Source organism: Mastigoproctus giganteus, chromosome 3 (assembly GCF_048544385.1).
Source record: "Mastigoproctus giganteus isolate SK-2022 chromosome 3, ASM4854438v1, whole genome shotgun sequence".
NCBI lineage: Eukaryota > Metazoa > Arthropoda > Arachnida > Uropygi > Thelyphonidae > Mastigoproctus > Mastigoproctus giganteus.
In genome coordinates this window covers 71,703,471-71,726,421 of record NC_143577.1, presented here as the reverse complement: position 1 = coordinate 71,726,421, position 22,951 = coordinate 71,703,471, and the positions used below count along the sequence as shown (strand labels likewise).

Sequence of the window (22,951 nt, the reverse complement as noted above, 5' to 3'; positions counted from 1 at the left end):
TGCCCTGCAGCCACCCAGAAATTCATCTTTGAACCTTACCAGTAATCCCAACCTGCTCAAGCTTATACAGTAACCTCTCATGAGAGAGGGAGTCAAATGCTCTTCTAAAATCCAAATAAACAATGCCGGAATTATTCCCAAAATCCAGCTCATGAATAACTGTGCCAAAATAGCCTACTAAGTTAGTTAAGCATGATTTACCCTTAATAAAGCTATGTTGTGTGTTCTTCAGAATACCATATTTATTTAAATGTCCCCGGACTGCACTCTTAATCATTGCCTCTAAGATTTTTTCCTACCACTGAAGTGAGACTAACTGGTCTGTAGTTACCAACTTCACTCTTAGAACTGCTTTTATTATTGGTGATACATTGCCACTTCTCCAATCCAAAGGAATCTCCCCTGAATCCAAAGGTGCCATCATAAATAACCTCTATATACTCCATCCTGCTCTCTCTCTCAAAACTATAGGGTGTATGCCATCAACTCCAGGTGGCCTACTTGCCTTTATGCTCAAAAGTTTTTCTAATAAACAATCATCTGTAATGTTCGTTGTTGTTGTTATTTGGTTTTTAAGAGCATTAGCAACTAAGGCCATATTGCTCCGGATATATATGCAGTGGTCATTCCCTGACCTTTCCGCATCCTCTGTATTTAGTGGTCACAGGCTTGAACCCCGGTCGAATGAAGAAGCACGTGGTATGCACTGCTGCTCCTGCCCACCTGGCTATGGAGGCACCTCATCTGTAATTATGGCATCACTAATTTCGCATGGCTCAGCCTCACTTGCACAGCCTCTTCTCAGCATGAAAGGTCTTTTGTCAGTAAAAACCGATTCAAAGTACCTATTCAATTCATTAGCTGGGTTATCTAAGACTTTCCCACTCCCAGTGCACATGGGTCCACAGGTTCTTACTATAAATTTTTAGCTGAATCTATTACTAATTATCAGAACTGTTTCTGAATACATTTGTTAACAATCTTGTCCTTGAGCTTTGAATCTACTACAAAATGAAATATCATTTCGAAAGCTTAATGAGAATAGGATCTGTGACAATTAAAAAAAAAAATTAAATACTCTCTCTCTCTCTCTCTCTCTCTGGCCAAGCCAATAACACCCATGGATCAAATTATATCGCTTATTTCCAAGAATTCTGGCCTACTGAAAGTTTATCATTCATAGCCGGGGCATAATTCTATGTAAGATTTGTCGATTTAAATTAACTAAAATTGCTATAAAGACAGTGTTATAAATATGGGTGTTATTAATTCTGTTCTGCAGGCAAATTTATAAGTGAAATATCATTAAATGTAAACACTATCATATTTAAAAAAAATCTAAATAACTTAAGTCAAGATTCAGCTTGACTAGTAGTAGTAGTAGTAGTAGTGGCACATGATGCAAGAAAGCAAGTGTAGGAGCTTATGCAGCATCAGCCAAAAAAAAAAAAAAAAAAAATCACACCATTCCCTCCAAATGCCTGTCCAGTTCCTCCTTAAATTTATTTAACCTATCAACTTCCACAACGACAGATGGAAGTTTGTTTCAGCAATTAACCACCCGCTGGCTAAAGGCAAATTTCCGCACATCTATTCTACATCTGTCCTTTCTTAATTTGAACTTATGTCCCCGTAGGTTGGTAATCTGAACAAGTGGAAGGATCCCATCAGAATTCAGCGTGCTCAACCCATTCAAGGCCTTATACACCTCAATCAGATCACCGCGCAGGTGCCTAGTCTCCAGCCACTGCAATTTGCAGAACTTAAGCCTCTCTTGGTAAGAGAATCCCTTCATTCCCCTCACCAATCGTGTTGCTCTTCTCTGTACACGCTCAAGCAAATCTATATCCTTCCTAAAATGAGGCCTCCAGACCTGTACACAGTACTCAAGGCGTGGCCTGACCACTGGCCTTATACAGAGGGACAATCACCTCCTTCTCCCTGCTAGCAAAATTCCTATATATCATTGACAAAACCCCATGACCTGCCCTAGCAGCCTGTCTGCACTGCTCAGAAAACTTCATATCTGACTGCACAATTACTCCCAGGTCTTTTTCATTTTCTACCACCTTAAGTGTAGTACCACACAGTTGGTACGTTTCTCTGGGGTTACTTCTACCCATATGCAGTACTTTGCATTTGTCACGGTTGAACTTCAGTTGCCACTTCTTAGCCCATCTGCCCAAATTATCTAGATCCTGTTGCAGTAGCACACTGCCATTACTGTCATTAACAACCCTGCCAACCTTTGTGTCATCTGCAAACTTCGACATTAAGCCTGATATACCTTCATCAATATCATTGATAAATACACAAAACAACAGTGGACCTAACACCGAACCCTGTGGGACTCCACTAATAACATTAGTCCACGAAGAGCAGCACCCATTGATTACCACCCTCTGTCTTCTCCCACTTAACCATCCTTTTATCCATTGTAGCAACTTACCCTTAATACCATTCTGCTCCAATTTGTACAGTAGTCTTTCATGCGCAACAGTGTCAAAAGCTTTCCTGAAATCCAAGTATATGATATCAAAATTATTTTTTGCATCCAGTTCCTTTGTGACCACATCATAATAACCAATCAAATTTGTCAGACAAGACTTTCCCTTAACAAACCCATGCTGTGTTTGAATTATTGCTGCAGTCTTGTCTAGATGATCCTGCAATGCATCTTTAACCAGCGACTCCATTATTTTACCCGGAACAGAAGTTAAACTAACTGGTCTGTAATTACTCGTGTCACCCTTCGATCCACCTTTGTGAATTGGGAACACATTTACACATCTCCAGTCCGTGGGAACCTCCCCTGAGTCCAAGGATGCTCTCATAATTATGGCTAAGGGTTTGCTTAGTTGCTTTGCCGCCTCCTTTAAAATAACTGGATAGATCCCATCCACCCCAGGTGCCTTTCTTGTGTTTAATTTCAACAATTTCTCCTCCACTTTGCTCTCAGTTATTACAAAATCATTAAGCACACTGCTACAATTTGATAACCTTCTTCCATTTTCAAATTGTAATAATTCCTCACGTGTGAATGTAGATGCAAAATACTCATTCAGTTTGTTTGCTATCTGAGCAGGATCATCAACAGTCGAACCATCGATGTCAAGTGGACCAATCATATTCATCCCCTTCCTTTTAGAGTTTATATAAGTAAAGAAATCCTTGCTGTTTTTCTTAGCATCTTTTGCCAAAGATTTCTCGTAATCCGCCTTCGCCTGCCGAACCTCCTTTGTGACCTGATTACAGACTAGCTTATATCTGCCACAGGCTTCTGCGTCACCTGATAATTTATATGCATCCCAAGCATTTTTCTTCTCTGTCACGAGTCTCATTAGTCTTATAAAAAGTGGTTGTCACATTTAGTATTATTGTTAAAATAAGCAAATAATAACCCTGGCAGGATAATTTATTCCAGTGGCCAACCACTTGTTTATCTTTTTTCTTATCAAACAGATTTTTTTTTTTATTTATTTACACAGAAAAATTGAACCACTTTCAGATACACCATCAAAATCAAATGTCAAATTCAGAGACTTCCTTGTATTTCTCAGGGGTGATATATTCAAATTTATCGATCTTTACAAAATATAAATGACTCTTTCAACAATTTCCAATAAAATAAAACAAAAAGCTAGCCAACTGCAACAAACTCAATTATTTTACATAATATGTATAAAAAAAAGAACTCTGAATGATATTTAAGATAAGAAAAAAAGTTGTATTAGCATTAGCAGAGGCATATGATGCAAGAAAGCAAGCTTATTCAGCATCAGCCAAAAAAAAAAAAAAAAAAAAACCCACTCCCATTTCACCCCACCGTTCGTTCGAAATACCTGTCCAGTTGAGCTTTAAATTTGTTTAGGCTATCAACTTCAACAACAAGTGATGGAAGTCGGTTCCACCAACCAACCACCCGCTGGCCAAAGGCAAATTTCCGCACATCTATCCGACATCCGTCCTTCCTCAATTTGAATTTATGCCTTCTGAGGTGATTATTCTGAGAAAGATGAAGAATCCCATTGGCATTGAGCATGCTCAAACCATTCAAAGCCTTATACACCTCTATCAGATCACCTCGCCGGTGCCTAGTCTCCAGACTCTGTAATTTGCAAAACTTAAGCCTTTCTTCGTAAGAGCAACCCTTTGTTCCATTTACTAATCTTGTTGCCCTTCTCTGTACCCGTTCCAGCAGCTCTACATCCTTCTTGAAATGAGGCCTCCAGACCTGTATACAGTACTCAAGATGTGGCCTTACCATTGCCTTATACAAGGGAATAATCACCTCCTTATCCCTGCTAGAAAAATTCCTGTATATCATTGACAAGACACCATGAGCTACTCTTGCAGCTCGTCTGCACTGCTCAGAGAACTTCATATCTGCCTGCACAATTAACCCCAGGTCCTTTTCATTCTCCACCACTGTCAGTGTAGTACCGCAGAGTTGATACGTTGCTCTGGGGTTACTGTTTCCCATATGCAGCACTTTACATTTGTCGATGTTAAACCTCATTTGCCACCTCTCAGCCCATCTGTTCAACCTTTCCAGATCCTGTTGCAGCAGCATAGCGTCAGTATTGTCCTTAACGACCCTGCCAACCTTTGTATCATCTGCAAACTTGGACATTAAACTTGATATCCCATCATCAATATCATTCATAAACACCGAAAACAACAACGGACCCAACACTGAACCTTGAGGAACTCCACTAATAACATTAGTCCACGTTGAGCAGTGTCCATTGATTACCACTCTCTGTCTTCTGAGAGTGGTAATCAATGTATAAAGATAATCAGAACAATAAAAACCATAGTGAATCAGACTGAAGAATGAAAGAAGAAAAATATGCCGGGAAATATGCCTGCAATTCTGCCTTCACAGAATTTAATAATGAACAACAATAATAAGAAATAACTTGCTGTACAAACTCAGGGAAAATAATCACTCCTTAATGAACAATAAAATCAGAACCTATCTGATACATTAGCATTAGTTGAGGCATACGATGCAAGAAAGCAAGCTTATAGAGCATCAGCCAAAAAAAAAAAAAAAAAAAACTTCCCATTTTACCCATCCAGTTCGGCCTTAAATTTATTTAAGGCTATCAACTTCCACAACAGATGGAAGTCTGTTCCAGCAATCAACTACCTGCTGGCTAAAGGCAAACTATGCCCCCTCAGGTTCTTAATCTGAGCAAGCGGAAGTATCCCGCCAGCATTGAGCCTGCTCAAACCATTCAAGGCCTTGTACACCTCAATCAGATCATCTCACAGGTGCCTAGTCTCCAGATGCTGCAACTTACAGAAATTAAGCCTCTCCTGGTAAGAGAACTCCTTTGTTCCTCTCACCAATCTTGTTGCCCTTCTCTGTGTTCATTCTACCAACTCTACATTCTTCCTAAAATGAGGCCTCCAGACCTGTAGGCAGTATAAGGTGTGGCCTGACTATAGGTTTATCCTTAGTTTATTTTGAATTTAGATAGTGATTTTGAAAGTTGCTCCATGCAGAGCAGTGTCCATTTATTACCACTCTCTGCTGTCTCCCACTCAACCATCCCTTTATCCATTGCAGCAACTTGCCCTTAATGCTATACCACTCCAATTTGTACAGCAATCTCCAAGGCAGAATGTGCTGGTCCCACAGGATACATTAAACTAACACTGCAGATAAAACTAAGATGTCCATGTATTCACAAACTCAGGAACAGTGGAATAAATGTATGTGCAGAAAGTACTAATTACTAATTATTGACACACAGAGAATTACAAGAAACAAAACAAAAATGGATCTTTTATTTGTATGAATCTACAAACTAGTTACAGTCCCTCTTCCCCCATAGTTAGTGTTTGTCAAATTTGGTAGAATTTGATATTTCTCCTGTGATTGATTTATAGTCTTCTAGCATTTTAAAAACTGAAACACAGGGTCAAAAATGAATTTCAATATAGAAATCAGGAATGTAGCCAATTTATTTACTGCGATTATCTGAGTCTAATAATAAACATATAACCCGAGAAATATTTTAATCTTATATTTTAAATTATTATTATGCGTTTACTTACCTGAGCAAAGGAATGCATATGTTCAGATAAAACTTCCTTTTCTGGTTCAGAATCAATAGCATGCAATAATTCGGGAAGAATAAATCTCCACATATTTGTTACGTAAACCTCTCCACTGATTCTAGCACACTCTAGTAATAATGGAAGGCTCTCTGCTGCAGCTATACGCACACATGAATTAAGTTAAGGAGTACAATTTTCACTAACAGTTTAAATGCAATTTTTCTTTTAACCAGAATCATGTATATTAGTCAATAAAGAATCTTAAAGAATCTCAATAAAAAGATATATGTATATATAAAATGTCACCTTTAATTTTGATGGGAATGTAAAAATGCTATCCCGAATAGTTTTCCCGTGGAAGTAGTTTTACAGATAGACTGATTAACACAGATATACCACAAAGGGAAATACATTGAAAGTCAACTTTTGATATTGAAAACATGCAGCCATATTCATATATATATATACTAGGACTTCAACTACTCATTACTTTGCCAATTATGCAAAAATAGTTTGGGACCATATCTCATCCCCATTAACTTATAGGCCTTTAGGCATGTTAAATGGAACATGCAGACCATAATTTGAAGAGAAATCATAGAAGAACATATGAATATTAAGCCGTTTAATTTGTATTATAATCTGTGTATTTTAAATGACATTTTTTGTTTTACCTTGTCATACACATAATTAATGTTTTAATTTATTTATAAACTACACAACTTAGTTGCTTTTTAATAATTAGATGCATACACTGTATAATTAGTAAAAACATATTAAACACTAATATAAAATAATAAATACAAGTAGTTATTAAATGAAAATCCATATGTTCAAAATATATAAAATGCAACTGTTAGTTGAGGCCAACTACATCACCTTTCGAGACAAGGTGTACAAACAAATTTTTGGATTACCAATGGGTTTGAGCCTGAGTGGCTTAATGTCAGAGATCTATCTCTCAACGATTGAGCATATACATTTGACACCTTTTCGACCCCGTATCACATACTATGGGAGGTATTTAGACGATGTTCTAGTTATTACTGATAGTAGTACTATCCAAGACATTTTACATTATGTAAAATGTCTTGGATGGTACTACTTTATATCATTTGTTTAATAATATTCATTCTAGACTCAAATTTACATTGAAAAGGGAGGATACGGATACAAAGTCATTAAACTTTCTAAATTTCACGCTTACCTGGGACTCAAATAAAATACAATTTAGCATCTATCGAAAACCTACAAACACTGGTATGCTTCTACATTATAATAGCTATCACCCGTTCACCTACAAAAGATTGATTATCTTTAATCAATTTCTAAATGCCTATAAATATTCAACGATGGAATCTGCTTTGGACTCAGAAATACAAATATTAACTAGCAAGTTCTTTATATACATAGTCTAAATTTGTTCGCAGCTTGAGGCTCTAGCCTTAAATGCGCCTTAGTCTAGCAAGTTCTTAAACAGGGGTTATTCCATTGCCACAATAAGCCGAATTAGGGTACAGGATAGGATACAAAATACTACACCAACCAACAATAGTAATATCAAAAAATACTTTATTTCTGTCCTATATGTTGAACAGTGGCACAAACAGCTTAATAGATTCTTTAAAGATACCGAATTTAAAATTGTAGCCAGGCCAATACGGAAGTTACACACTATACTGAACAATCGCTTGGTTCTTTCTGTATTCGCAACACAAATTAATGATCTGGTATCTTTCGGTGATTGTGAATCGTCTTACCAAGGTTTGACGCGATTTTCTCTTAATATTCATGTAAATCAACATGAAGCATCAGTTCGTGCATCTCGTCAGCAGCATCAGAATTAGCCTTTCATGCCATTAACGAAAAACATTTTTTATTTAACGAGGCCAAAATACTGTTCAACGTAATTATACATGACTACTGATTGCAGAAACCGTAGAAATTAAATTACATGAGAATTCTGTTAATGTTCGGCAGCCATATTTGATCTCCGATGCGTGAACCTTTACGCGCATACGCGAAGACAAATAATCACTATTTAAGTTTCAGGTTTAACCCGATTCGGTAATTTTCATTCCTGTGATCACGATATACGGTCGAAAAGCATTGTCAGCTTCAGGTAGGAAAATCATTTTGAATATTTTCATTAGATTCTTTTAATTGCGTTAAATTGGTTTTTTTATAATTATTTATATTTTGCTTTAATGTACTGGTATGTTGTCGATTTTTTCGTTTTTTTTCCGTTTTAATTTCTGGAGGGTACCATACGGAAGTGTTCTACGTACTATATTGAGGTAAACTCCTCTTATTATTTTACAAATAACTGATTAAAAAATATACCATATAATCCAGTGAATATGCTGACATTATTTATTACCTCAAAATTTGTATTTAATCATAATATTTGCCATACCAGTTAACCCCTCCCCATTTTATGGTCATCTTTCACATCTCATAGTGGTATATTACAGTAAACTGCATTAAGAACCACTGTCCACTTTTTAAAAGCAAACTTCCAAGTTGTCTCTTTAATTCCTGGCAAAATATATACTACTGATTATAAATATGAATATCATCAAAGTTTCTTGCAATGACCGACTAACTGGTTAAAATAAATTTATTAATTAAAAAATGATATATACATAAGATAAAACAGAAATAAAATAAGATAAAAGCGTTTAAATACAATAAGATAAAAACATTAAAATACAATAAGATAAAAGAGTTAAAATATATATAAGAAAAGCATAAAAATACATAGATAGTAGCTTTCGAAGTGAAGTGCCTCTTCATCAGCTAGTCTGTGAATGGCATACTTCAGTATATATTGATGGTTACAATAGCACAAGCCAGCTGGGCATGATCATGTATCATGAGTCTGGTGTCGGTAAAGCAGAATTACGTACATGTGATGATCGCCAGCACTCATCGTACTGCAATACAGTACATTCTATAATAGGGTGTAAGTATACTTTTTTTTTTTTTTGCCTTGTTAGCTGTTGGCACATAAGCTTCTAGGGCCATAATGCACCTCCCAAAGTTTTTGTATTTTACTGTGATCCAAGCCCGAGGCGGGATTCGAACCCGCGACCTTCGAGTTGCCAGGCAGGCACTTTACCCACCTGGCAAGCCTGGTCGGCGTAAGTGTACTCCCCTTGCCCAATTCATAGTACTATTATTGGTGGCTATGTGTAGTGCTTCAAGCCATGAGCACTGGCGGTAATCACGTGAACAGTCGACGATTTCAATATCCCATTGGGGATCATGATTGTGCTGCTCAACCCAATAATGTTCGGTGACTGTGGAACGTACAAAATTAGCGGTTCCTGGTCAGAAAACTGATCTTTCAATCTTCTACTAGACTCGCCTACAGTCTGGTGTCAGTAAATCAGAATTACATACACGTGATGATCGCTAGCGCTCATCGCACTGCAATACAGTACATTCTATAATGGGATGCAAGTGTACTCCCCTCGTCCGATTCGTAGTACTATTATTGGTGGCTATCTGTAGTGCTTCAAGCCATGAGCGCTGGCAGTAATCACGTGAACAGTCGACGATTTCAATATCTTGTTGGGGATCAAGATTGTGCTGCTCAATCCAATAATGTTCGGCGACTGAGGAGCGTTCAAAATTAGCGGTTCGCAGAGCCACCACATGCTCAGAAATCTGATCTTTCAATCTTCTACCAGACTCAACTGCATAACACCCCCCCACAATCCGGACACTTAATACGGTATATGGAACCACTCCGTAGGAAAGGAGGTACTGGTGTTTTCACCTTCGAAATAATAGATTGTAATTTCTTTCCCGGAAGTTGCACTCATCACATATGATGGTGACGCAAAATCCTAACAAGTCGTTCCGATACGCCCGGATAATAAGGGATGTAGGCAATAGAGATAAATTGATTGACACGAGGTGGGTTAGATTTCGTAACAAATTTGCAAGCCTGAAGCTCACATCTATCTAGAACATGAGGTGGATAGCCGCAATTTGAAAGCTCTGCCCTAATTTTAGAAATCTCCAATTGCCTGTCACCAGTTGAACTAGAGCAGGCCTGGGCAAACTTTTTGGCTGAAGGGCCACATTAGGAATTCAAAAAGAAGGCGGGCTGCACGTAAAATACTATTTTTAGATATATATTATTTGTTTTAATGAAGAAATATTACAAAAAAAAATTATTCTCTAACAACCAAGAATTTAATGAGATGAATGGAACTGTTTTACATCTTTTAAATTTTTTTTAATTTCGGGTGTTAATTTTGTAGTTGAGATTCTTAAAACTGCTTGTAAATGTTCATCGGTGATGTTTGAGCGTAAAGAATTTTTATTTAGATTCACGATGGAAAATGTTTGTTCACATATGTAGGTTGATCCAAAAATAACCAACATTTTTCGGGCAAAATCTTTAAGTTCGTTGAATTTGTCCGAATTAAGAGTATCGTAAAATTTACAGATTTCCTCACGACGGTGCAATTCCCTTAAATCGGTATCACACTGCAGATTTATAATCTGAAGTTGTAGTTCACTCGGTGCACTATCAATTTCTATTGAAAATGGGTCGGGTACTATTGCCAAACTTGTCTCAATTTTTCGGAAGTCGCCAAATCTTCGTAAATTCGTCATTCAAAGCGTTGGTAATTTCACAATATTTTTGAAATTTATTTTCTGGAATCTTCCAACTTCATGGTTGGAAAGTGGTCTACCTTGTTAATCAATAAATGTCGAAGGAACAACTGGAGTTTTAATTGAAATCCATTCAAACTTTTTACCATATCATGGGTGTATAAATTTTTCCCTTGTAACACGGTGTTGAAGGTATTTACGTGTGTCATGATGTCCAGGATAAACGCAAAATCACAAATCCAGTTATCAGTTAAACGGGAAAGTCCATAATATTTTTCAGTTTTAAAAATAGAATGATGTCATCTTTAAGATCTCATACTCGTCGAAGAACTTTACCTAAGCTAAGCCATCGAATTTGGCTATGATAAGGAATATCTGTGTACTCGGATTCACTATCTTGAAGAAAATTAACGAATTGTCTGTGTTTCAGGCCCCCCGATTGTATTAAATTTACTAGTTTAATAATACAAGATGTGACATGTTCAACTTTTAACACATTTTTACATAATACTTGTTAATGCATAATACAATGAACTGTAATTAAATTATAATCAGAATAATTTTTCACAAATTTTATCCTGAATTTTCTTTAACGCTCCAACATTTTTACTTGTCAAACTTGGTGCTAAGTCAGTTGTTACGCTTAACATTTTGTTTCGCTGTAAATTATATCTTGTAAAGCATTTTTCAACTTTCAAATATATCAGTTCACGTTGTTTGGTCTTTAAGAGATTCCATTGAAAGAAGCTCTTCAATAATTTCAAAATTAGAGGTACATCCACGTATGAAAATTAATAACTGCGCGGTATTCTTTTGGTCATTACTTTCGTCGAGAGCTATCGAGTACCATGTTATGGATTCTAATACTGATAATAATTGCTCATTCAAATTTGTATTGATACATTCAATTATTCTTACTATGGTTTGCCGAGATAAACTTATAATTCTCAAATTTGTGTTTAATGTCAGGACATATAATTCCACAAGCTTCAGTCATACATTCTTTAATATAGTCTCCATCATAAAAAGGATTTTTGCAATTATATGAGAAATAACAAAAACTGCCTCTACAGTAGTTTCTTGTTCCTTAGTTAGCCGCGTAAACACATTTTGTTGTGTAGATAAATTTTGAATTAATCCATCAGCAGTTTTCTTTCTCGCTTCCGGAGTTAAATTGGCACCATATTTGGAATGTTTAGTAGTGAAATGTCTTTTAATATTGTACTCTTTCAACACTGAGACACTCTCCCGGCAGATGAGACAAATAGTCTCATTATTTATGTTAGCAAAAAAAAAATATTTTGTGTTCCACTCTTCATTGAAGACACAATGCTCTTGTTGACTTTTTCGTTTTTTATTCATTTTTAAAAAGGGCGTAAATATTATTTTTATCGCTACTGGCACCAAGATAATAACCAAAGATAACGCAAAAAAACTAACTGCGGGATGACCGTCAGAGAAAACAGATTGTAACTGCAGCCGGTCAGCAGTCCTATCCTATTACTCCGCCACCACAGCAAGGCCGTTGTTGTCATCACCAGTTGTCTGTTACCATAGTTTCGCGCGGTTAGTTTATAATCGCAAATTATACCGTTATAAAAGCGCCGTTGGCTCGCTCCAGTTCGTGCACAATTTCAAATTCTATCTCAATTTGAAGAATAGAGAGATGATAAAACAATTTACAAGTCGACAAATTCTATAATGTATTACATATACAAATTTATTTTTCAAAAAGGCGTCGCATAAGTCAACTTTTTTCGAAAATACAATTAAAGCTCGCGGGCCACACAAAAATGTGTGGCGGGCTGCATGCAGCCCGCGGGACATAGTTTGCCCAAGCCTGAACTAGAGTGTGTCCAAGCGCGGGAGAATAAAGTACGAGCAGTGCTACATAAACGACCAGGGACGTGCGCAGAATCCCTGGTCATTTTCAATAGAGGGAATTACAATCTATTATTTCTAAGGTGAAAACACCAGTACCTCCTTTCCTACGGAGTGGTTCCATATACCATATTACGTGTCTGGATTGTGGAGGGTGTTATGCAGTTGAGTCTGGTAGAAGATTGAAAGATTGGATCTCTGAGCATGAGGTGGCTCTGCGAACCGCTAATTTTGAATGCTCCGCAGTTGCTGAACATTATTGGGTTCAGCAGCACAATCTTGATCCCCAACGGGATATTGAAATCACCGACTGTTCATGTGATTATCACCAGTGCTCATGGCTTTAAGCACTACATATAGCTACTAATAATAGTACTATGAATCGGACGAGGGGAGTATATTTACACACTATTATAGAATGTACTGTATTGCAGTGCAATGAGCGCTGGCGATCATCACGTGTAAGTAATTCTGCTTTACTGACACCAGACTCATGATACATGACCATGCCCAGCTGACTTGCGCTATTGTAACCATCAATATATACTGAAGTACACCATTCACAGACTAGCTGATGAAGAGGCACTTCGCTTGGAAAGCTACTATCTATGTATTTTAATGCTTTTATTATATATATTTTAACTCTTTTATCTTATTGTATTTAACACTTTTATTTTATTTCTGTTTTATCTTATGTATATATCAATTTTATTTTAATAAATTTATTTTAACAAGTTAGTCGGTCGTCGCAAGAAACTTTGATGATATAATGTAACCCGAAGCACAAGGCCTGTTTTCTAATATAAATATGAATGAAAACAGCTTTAAGAGCAGTTTAAACAATTGTTCTTAAAGCTGTTTTCATTCATATTTATATTAGAAAACAGGCCTTGTGCGTCGGGTTGCATTATATCATCAAAGTTTCTTGCAGTGCTTTTCAACTGGAAAGATGCAAAAGAAATAAATAATATAGGAGAATAAACAAAAAAGAAACAATTCATTAACTTTCAACTGATTGAAGGATTTACAAAAAAAAAAAAAAAAAAAAGAAAAAAGGGAGGAAAAAAGTGTTCTTATTTTGAGGAAGAAAGCAACAAAGATACCTAAGTATCCCCTTTACTCTATATTGACTGAAATTTTAACCCCCCTCCCCCAATTGACTATAACAAAAAGGGAAATCAGAATCAAACACAATCACTAATAAACTGCTTGTAGTCCTTTTCACAAGGTGTTTCATACCATGTGGGCTGTACTTTCAGGAACCAAAAACAATGAAAAAAGTTCATATAAACACGTGTCCAAATATGAATAGTTTAGACAGAACTATGGCTGTTCGAATTAAAAAAAAAAAAAAAAAAACGGTTATAGAATTTTCATTAGTAAAAAATAATAAATAAGAATAAGCAAAGCATACTTAATATAAATAAACATTTTAATAGGCTTATTATTTAATGTATAATTTTTATTTTTCCTAGTCCATTAAATTTTTGTTTATACAGGGTGTTTCAGTTAAACGTTTCAGAACTTCTAAGAAGGGTAGGGTACATCCTGACAACTCGAAATCATATAGCAATGTGGGGTCGGAAATGCTTTCCTGAAGCGGTGTTGTACACAGAAGCACCATAAAGAAAAGAGACCGTAAGTGAGAAATCGTTTTAATAATACATGGAAAGAAGCAAAAGGTACATGGATTAAAGTAAGTGTTCGAAGTTTCTTCCACGGGCTATAATGCACGCCTCACATCTCAGACGCATGAACATCCGAATATTCTGGAATACTCCAGGCGAATTTCTTCGGCAGCTACTGCGATTCTTGCAACCAGCTCCTCAGCACTGTCAACAGGGGTGTCATAAACTAGTGATTTCATATGACCCCAGAAATAAAAATCAAGACATGATAGGTCGGGTGACCGAGCAGGCCAACGCACGGGACCACCACGTCCGATCCACTGTTGACCAAATGTGACATCCAGGTAGTTACGAACATCTCCGCTATAATGGGCAGGGGCTCCATCGTGTTGGAACCACATTGTCTGTTGCGTCGATGCAAAAATCTGTTCATCTCTCAAAAGTTGTGGCAATACTTGCTGCAGAAAGATCAAGTAGATAGGTCCGGTTAGACGACACGGTAACAGGTAAGGTCCGATGAGGTGATCTCCCATTCATTGACCGAAAATCGAATCTGTGCTGCACGCCTTTGCACGACGACTTCTGTGTACAATACCGCTTCAGGAAAACATTTCCGACCCCACATTGCTATATGATTTCGAGTTGTCAGGATGTACCCTACCCCTCTTAGAAGTTCTGAAACGTTTAACTGAAACACCCTTGTATAGTCTCTCAGTTTAACTTTCCATATATAGAATTTTTTTCTGTATACAGTTTGATGAACTCTATAACTCTATAACAATAATGCATAAAACTTGGGACAAACCACGAATTGCATCCTGGCTGTAGGTTTTTTTCATAATGAATCAGGTTATCACCATTTGACAGATGAGGAAATAGTTTCTCCATTAAATGCTAATTCAAATCATACAGGAACGAAAAATGAAGAGGGGGACATATGATGAATATATGCCACAGAAACCAAAAGCCACTGAAACATTTAATATCTAGCATTTAAAATATTAAATTGCAATAAGAACTGAACATGAAACAATTATTTGATGAAAATGCAGAATCTTGCAGCAGGAGAAGGGTGTGAAAAATCCAACATGCAGCAGAACATCCTGAATTATTTTAAAGTTGTATTACATATTATACAGTGCATATAATATTTAAATAATTAAATGCAAATTACTATAATTTTTTTCTTGCTTCCCTATATATGTAGACAGTGCATTTAGAATCATAATACCTGTTTTTTTTTATTGTTTTTCATTATTATTATTATTATTATTTTGTAATTCCTCCGTACACCAAATTTATGGTATGGTCATAAAAAACAGCAAAGGAATTTTGGTCACCCCATTATAATTTAAAAAATTGAATTATTCTGGTATAAATTATACATAATTATGCATTTCAAAACACAACTAGTTATATATTAGGAAATACAAATTTAGTCTATAATCTGTTTATTGATTCACTTAATACTCTTATTTAAACAACTATTATGTGCTTTTAATTTTATAGTTTTTGTAGTAGAATTTCAGATATCAAAATAATAAAGATATTTATTAAAGGAGGTGTGATGGGAGAGCATGAAATAGATAGTATGCATGACAATAATGATATATTATACTATTTCACCAAAAGTATTGGTACACTAAGAAGTAAACACAGATTATGAAAACTCGTTAAGCAAATACTGTAGAGAAAAATGGATAGTGCAGGGGCAATATGCTACATGGAAGTGAGTTCACCAAACTTGAACATGGACAAGATGACACAGATTTCAACATACAAAGGATTTTGGAGATTCTCACTGTCCAGGAACATTATATGCAAGTGTGAGGCCATTGGCCATTTTAAAATTAAATGTTTGCCAAAAAGACCATGTATTCTAAAGAGTTGAGTGCTATATAGTGGCACAGGAATCATCCAAAAGGGCATGCACTCAGCACACATACAGTGAGTGCTCTGCATAAGAATTTATAGGTTTACCACTGTCAACAGTGAGTGATACAATTTTACTGCACAGGACATTACATTTTTTAAATATATAATGATGCCACAAAGACTGAGTGCATCAATTTGGTTTCGACAGAATGTGTGATATTAATGCACTAGCTCATTCAGACTCCTAATATGCATCCAACAGAATAATTTGTAGGAAAAACTGGAAGGATATGTGATTGACAGAAACCAACATCATTTATCCACAATTCCATACAATTACATGCTGTATAACAGACCAATGAAAGTCTATCATACAGCATGGCCTCCACATATATTAAACTTTTACCTATAAACTGCTGTTATCTTAGTGCCCAATACTTTTGGCTAATACATTAAAAATTTAATATATAACTTTATGTGAAATATCTTTTAAGTTCCAAATTTAGTGATTGCAAAAATCTGCAAGGATATCATCATGAAAGTAAAATTTCAGCATTGGCACCATCAATTTAACAACCTCTTCCACATAAGTTGCAAAGCCATCCTTTAATTCTCGTGCATAGCAAACTAGCATCTGACATGCAGTAGCTTTCTCTTCCAATCCAGCTGTTCTAATGCCAAAATTTTGCTAAACATATGGAAAAGCAGAATAATAACTATGTTTTCAAATATAACAGAAGCTCATAAAAAAACACTGAAAAAGGTTTGTACTAAAGTAAATCTAGAATATGTAGTATTGTACAATACTAAAACAATACTTCTCTGTAGAGATTCACTCAAACACAATCCATAAAAATGATTTATGTAAATGACAATATCAATTTAGTCTATATACATATTTAATTTATTATGAAATATTGGAATAGATGTAAAAGTTATGTCGGATCAGATTAATGCCATTAATTGTAGATTGAACATTACATCAGTCTGTAATCTAATTACTATTGTAAGAGTATAATTGGTACCATACAGGTATTCAAAGAGTATTAAAACATTGGCATAAAAGTACTCAATGGGCCATAAGGCCTAAAGAACCTACAAAGACTAAGACAGCCAGTGTTGGTTTACACTGCTATAAACATATAATTAGCAATAAAATAAAATAGAATAATATAAAAATAGAATATATAAAATAGAATAATGATTATGCAGTTAATTATTGATAATTGGATACACTGAATGACATATTTTGTACTAAGTATAAAGAATGAATTTTTTGAGCACACGTTACCTATTACAAAACAAATAGTGACAACCGAGCCCTCTCAGTTCAGATAACTGCAAGATAAACTAAATAAATTTTAAAATAATTATTAATTTATAAAACCATAGAAAGCAGCACCCTCTGAATTTTGTGTAACTTTAAGACTAACTAATAGACTGAAATTATATTGGTGCCTCTGTAGCCAGGTGGGAAGGAGCAGCAGTGCGTAGAACACGCTTCTTGATTAAATCGGGGTTCGAGCCCGTAACCACCAAATAGGGAGGATGTGGAAAGGTCAGGGAATGACCACCGCATATCCCGGAGCAATATGGCCTTAGTTGCTAATGCTCCTAAAAAAAACCAAATAACAATAACTGAAATTATAGTTAATAGTACACTATAAATTTGAACTTTATACAGATAATGTCCTATGAAAATAAATAGTCCATGCTCAGTTTTTTAGAATGATAGGTAACAAGACCAATTGAAATGAAATACCTTTAAAAAATATTTAAATAATAGAAATTAAATTCCTTTGTGAAAGATGAAATTGATTACTGCCTTAAGAACAAATATGGGTACAACTTTTTCAATGAGCATAAGCTATATGTGACATGTTCTAAAGGCAGTGCCTACTATATACATATGTACAAGTTCTCAAAATGACTAATGTGATTTTAAATAGCTGCTATAGAATTGTAATAGAAATTTTTTGTGAACCAGAAGATGATTATAGTGAGCGTTGAGCTAGTAGAATTGAAATACTTATTTAGAACATACTTTTAGCTATGATGTAATTTGGATTTATTTTATTACTGTGCCATTTGTTAATGGCAATAAAAATGGCTTTGTGAAGATGTTTAACAATAAAATTGGCTGGAAATTCATTATTAATAAGCTAAGACCTCAAGTCTATAAGTGATTCTATGACACTATTAGCATTATTACATATTTTTATCAGTCTAAAGCTTTGGGAAACAATGATATTGATAATCAGATATCAATGTATCCGATTATCAATAATTAGCTGCATCATAATCATTATTTTATTTTATATATTTTTATTTTATATGCTCATTTGCTCATTATATGTTTATTTCTAGGGTATAGCAATGTAAACCAACACGGGCTATCTTAGTCTTCACAGGTTCTTTTGGCCTTATGAGTAATTTTATGCCAACATTTTAATACACTTTGAATACCTATATAGTACCAATTATACTCTTACAATAGTAATTATATATTTATATTAGAAATCAAAAGATGTTACTGTAACGATGGGTAATTTAAATATAAAACAAAATGTTCGAAGTAGAAGAAATCAGCCTACTTTCTATTTCTTTTGACAAGATGAATGATGGAGTTTATTTTAATCTTGTTTTACGATACCTTCTGAAATAAAAATATCACAGTGCCAGGACACTAAGGACTAAATCACATATATTGTATATACTATTGGGGATGTACATGTGGGACCCACTTCAGGGGGATTTAGAACCAAAAAAAACAATTAAAAAAAAAAAAGTTCACATAAATATAGGTCTGATTTTGCCTTGTTTCCAAGTTACAGCCATTTCTGTGTTTCAGCAACTATCTCTTTACGTTTACATCAAATTCTCAAAATGACCACTGTGTGCTTGAATATGGAGGGTTGATTCAATCTTTTGATAACTATTTCGACATTAATCCTGCTTGTGACATACGGCAACAATGTAATTTTTTTTTTCACGCAGGCACAGTCCCAGTCTCAAAATTTATGAACAGGTGCATCAGTTATAGAAATTGTTTTAATGTTGACATGCCTCGGAAATCGGACCCATGGTTGGAAGGTTACAAAACCACGCTTTCCGAAGAAGGGTACAGTTATGCGAAAATTATTGATAGGTGCAAGCCGAAAAATTTTAGTGTATCGAAGTTTGGTATCCATAAGTTTTTGAATGGCAAAGGAAAATTCCATGAAGCTGCTGCAATTTGGCGGAAAACACTGAAGAAACTACAACCTGCTCCAAGTCGAATGAGGGAGGTAGTACGGAAAGTGTAGTCGCTCGTTGTCGGTGAAATTCCAAAAAAAAAAAGAGCTATGGCATCACGTGTGGGAACTTCTCGGTCAACTATTTGTTGCATAAACAATGAAAATTTGCAAATGGAGAAGAAGCACAAGGCCTGCGTACACCACCTAGGAGCGAGGCACATCACAGAGTGGCAGGTCAATGCTCGAAAACTCTACGAAAAATATCTGGCAGCTGAAATTCATAGCAACATTGGACAAAGTAGTAGTAGTAGTGGCATGTGATGCAAGAAAGCAAGTGTATGAGCTTATGCAGCATCAGCCAAAAAAAAAAAATCACACCATTCCCTCCAATGCCTGTCCAGTTCCTCCTTAAATTTATTCAACCTATCAACTTCCACAACAACAGATGGAAGTTTGTTCCAGAAATTAACCACCCGCTGGCTAAAGGCAAATTTCCGCACATCTATTCTACATCTGTCCTTTAATTTGAATTTATGGATTTATGGATTCGAACACGACATTTTCCCAACCAGCGTGAGAAGGACAGTGAAAATACCATTGTGCTACCGCTACGAAAACACGGAAAAATCGATTAACTTGAACCACAGGCAGATGTGAAGGGATTCTTGCACTTCTCCTGGAACGTGCACCAGCCTGAAAAGCAAGCTGTTTGGGTTTTCAAGCTGCTGTGGGCCGTCATTAATGGTAAATGCATGGGCTGTGTTAGAGTAAATAAGCGTAATAATAAGTGTATGTATACTTGCATGGGCTCCTCCGTAGCCAGGTGGGCAGGAGCGGCAGTGCGTAGCACATGCTTCTTGATTAGACCGGGGTTCGAGCCCGTGACCACCAAATACGGAGGATGCGGAAAGGTCAGGGAATGACCACCGCATGTCCCCAGAGCAATATGGCCTTAGTTGCTAATGCTCCTAAAAACCAAATAACAGCAACAGCATACTTGCATGTACAATAATGCCAGGAGTATTGCAAATAAATGTAATTAATTTGAAATACTGATCAAGTAATCAAATATTAGTAGTAGTAGCATGTGATGCAAGAAAGCATGTACATGAGCTTATGCACCATAAGCCAAAAAAAAAAAAAAAAAAAAAAAAATCACGCCATTCCCTCCAAATGCCTGTCCAGTTCCTCCTTAAATTTTTTTTTTTTTTTTTTTTTTTTATGAAAACCCCAAACACGAAAGGTATCAAAACCTATAGTACTTAGTACCGTGCATGGGTTGAAGGAGAAGTATGGGGGGAGGGGGGATGCCGGAAACTTTGCTCTAGAGACTAAACATGGGTTTCACCACTTCAAGCCTCCAATAAGCAAAGTGGTGGTATTTCACCGGTTGATGAAAGTCATCTACCACCTAAACGTTTTTTATTCAACCTATCAACTTCCACGACAGATGGAAGTTTGTTCCGGCAATTAACCACCCGCTGGCTAAAGGCATATTTCCGCACATCTATTCTACATCTGTCTTTTCTTAATTTGAATTTATGCCCCCTTAGGTTCGTAATCTGAACAAGTGGAAGGATCCCATCAGAATTCAGTGTGCTCAACCCATTCAAGTGTGGGTATACCTCTCCAATTGCAACAAAATTTGAGCAATTTATTACCATCCAAAGGGTGACAAGGCCTTTCCAACATGGGCGCGGCAGTGCAAGGAAAGTTTCGTTATAATGGCAAATTTGAGTTGCGTAGAGTTCCTAAAAACGTGAAAGTCAACTCAGTGTATTACCAGACTGAAGTTTTACAGGCATTGTTTGAACGTGAAATACCCACATTGTATGGTTCTGACACTGAAAGGTCTGGGTGCACTAGGATAAGGTATCCAGCCACACGGCATGTTCCACCCGCGCTTTTTTGCGGAGAATGGAAGCGGCGACAGGTATTCATTCGATCCCATTTGAAGATATACCTGTTAAATCACCTAACACTGCACCCATGGATTTTTGCACATTTGGACTTTTGAAAAGAGCTCTCGGTAAACCGCCACCCCAGAACTATTGAAGGTTTGTGGAAAGTCTGCCAGCAGGAATGGCAAAAGATTGACTTGGCAGTTTTGCAGCGTGCTTTACTTCAATGGAAACTGTTATGCCATGTGATAGTCCATGAGCAGGGAAACAAACAGAACACAACCAGTGGCGGCGGCACGGAATTTCGTAGTTTTAAAAGACTGTCAAAAGAGTTATCAAAAGGCTAAATCGACCCTCTGTACAAGCCTGCAAATGCCTCATCATAGAGCTCCTTACCTGCTCACAAGTTCTAGGTGTCTGTCGGATTTACTGCTCTGGTGCTGAAGGGTCTACCACCATCTGAAACTAATTTTCTAAATGAACCAGTTACTGCAAAAGGCATTCATGCATTCTTCTGAAAGGTCTTCTTTACCTGTGCCATAAAAAAGTTTTTGACTTTTTATCTGGCACAGGATTAGGGATGTTTTCTACATGCAGATGTCTTGACTCAGCTGCACTACACTAGCAAGTCCATATATGAGATGCATGTCTGCCACCTCTCAATTTGAACGAGTCTCCATTATCACACCAATGTTAACAAGCTCCAAATGTAGTGTCCTTGTTAGTATAACTAACCGAAATCATTCAAAGAATACTACAGGATCTTGATTTGTGTTGTGTAACTATCAGCAAGCCCCTCTATGAGATATTTAGCATTGTTTGTAAACAGTTGAATGGAAGAGCCAGCAATGCTAGCTCAGTTTGTGAAAAGAATTGCTCAGAACACAAAAATAACTACTGACTGTAACTTGGAAACAAGGTGAAATTAGACCTATGTTTATATGAACTTTTTTCTTTCTTTTTTCTTTTTTTTTTTAATTATTGATTTTGGTCCTAAATCCATCCCTAAAATGGGTCTCACATGTTATGATATACCCTGTATATTGAGAAGTATTTTAGTAACTTAATTTCGTAAAAATGAATGTTGAAACGATGAGACAAAATAGCAGTGGCCAAAACAAAAAACAATTCATTCTTCGTGATTTTATTGTATACTTTTGTAAAATCTCAAATTCCAGTATAATTTATTAAAATTCCATTAATTAAACTAATTTATTAAAAGATTTGTTTCTTTATTATTTTTGTCCTTCCATACTTTGCCTGTGGTTTGAACATTCTATTTTTATAAAGTGATTAGAATACTTAAACTAAACTAAACTAAACTAATTAAAATACTAGTTTTTAAAGAAAGTTTCATTTTCTGGGCAGCATGATCCAGTAATTATGTGGGTAAAGCTGAAGGTGAAAAGTAGCATGATGAAATCTGTCTATGAATATCAGCCAAATTAAGGCTCAGAGAAAAAAAAAAAAAAACCAACACTTAGAAAAAATAGTAAAAACTAACAACAGCGAAAGAACAGTATTGCTTAGAGATTTAAATAGCATTGTAGAAAAGTGAGAATGTAATTGTACAATTACATTCACAAGACATTTTATTTAATATCTACTTTTAATATTTAATATTTTATTTAATAAAATTATTAAAGAATGGAAACAAACAATTAACAACGAAATACAGTTGAACAACAGGAATAAAATCCAAACTATATCATATGCTGATTATTAA

The 22,951-nt window shown here is 35.8% G+C and overlaps 1 protein-coding gene across 1 annotated transcript in view; it reads right to left on the bottom strand.

Annotated features, from left to right (window-relative positions):
* Karybeta3 (karyopherin beta 3) overlaps window positions 1–22,951 on the bottom strand; it is a 328,330-nt gene that overhangs the window by 60,874 nt on the left and 244,505 nt on the right. The window contains exons 19-20 of the mRNA XM_090369326.1: window positions 16,620–16,776; window positions 6,070–6,242 (exon numbers count right to left, since the gene is read on the bottom strand). Of these exons, the coding sequence (XP_090225452.1) occupies window positions 6,070–6,242; window positions 16,620–16,776 (330 nt within the window). The remainder of the gene's footprint in view (window positions 1–6,069; window positions 6,243–16,619; window positions 16,777–22,951) is intronic.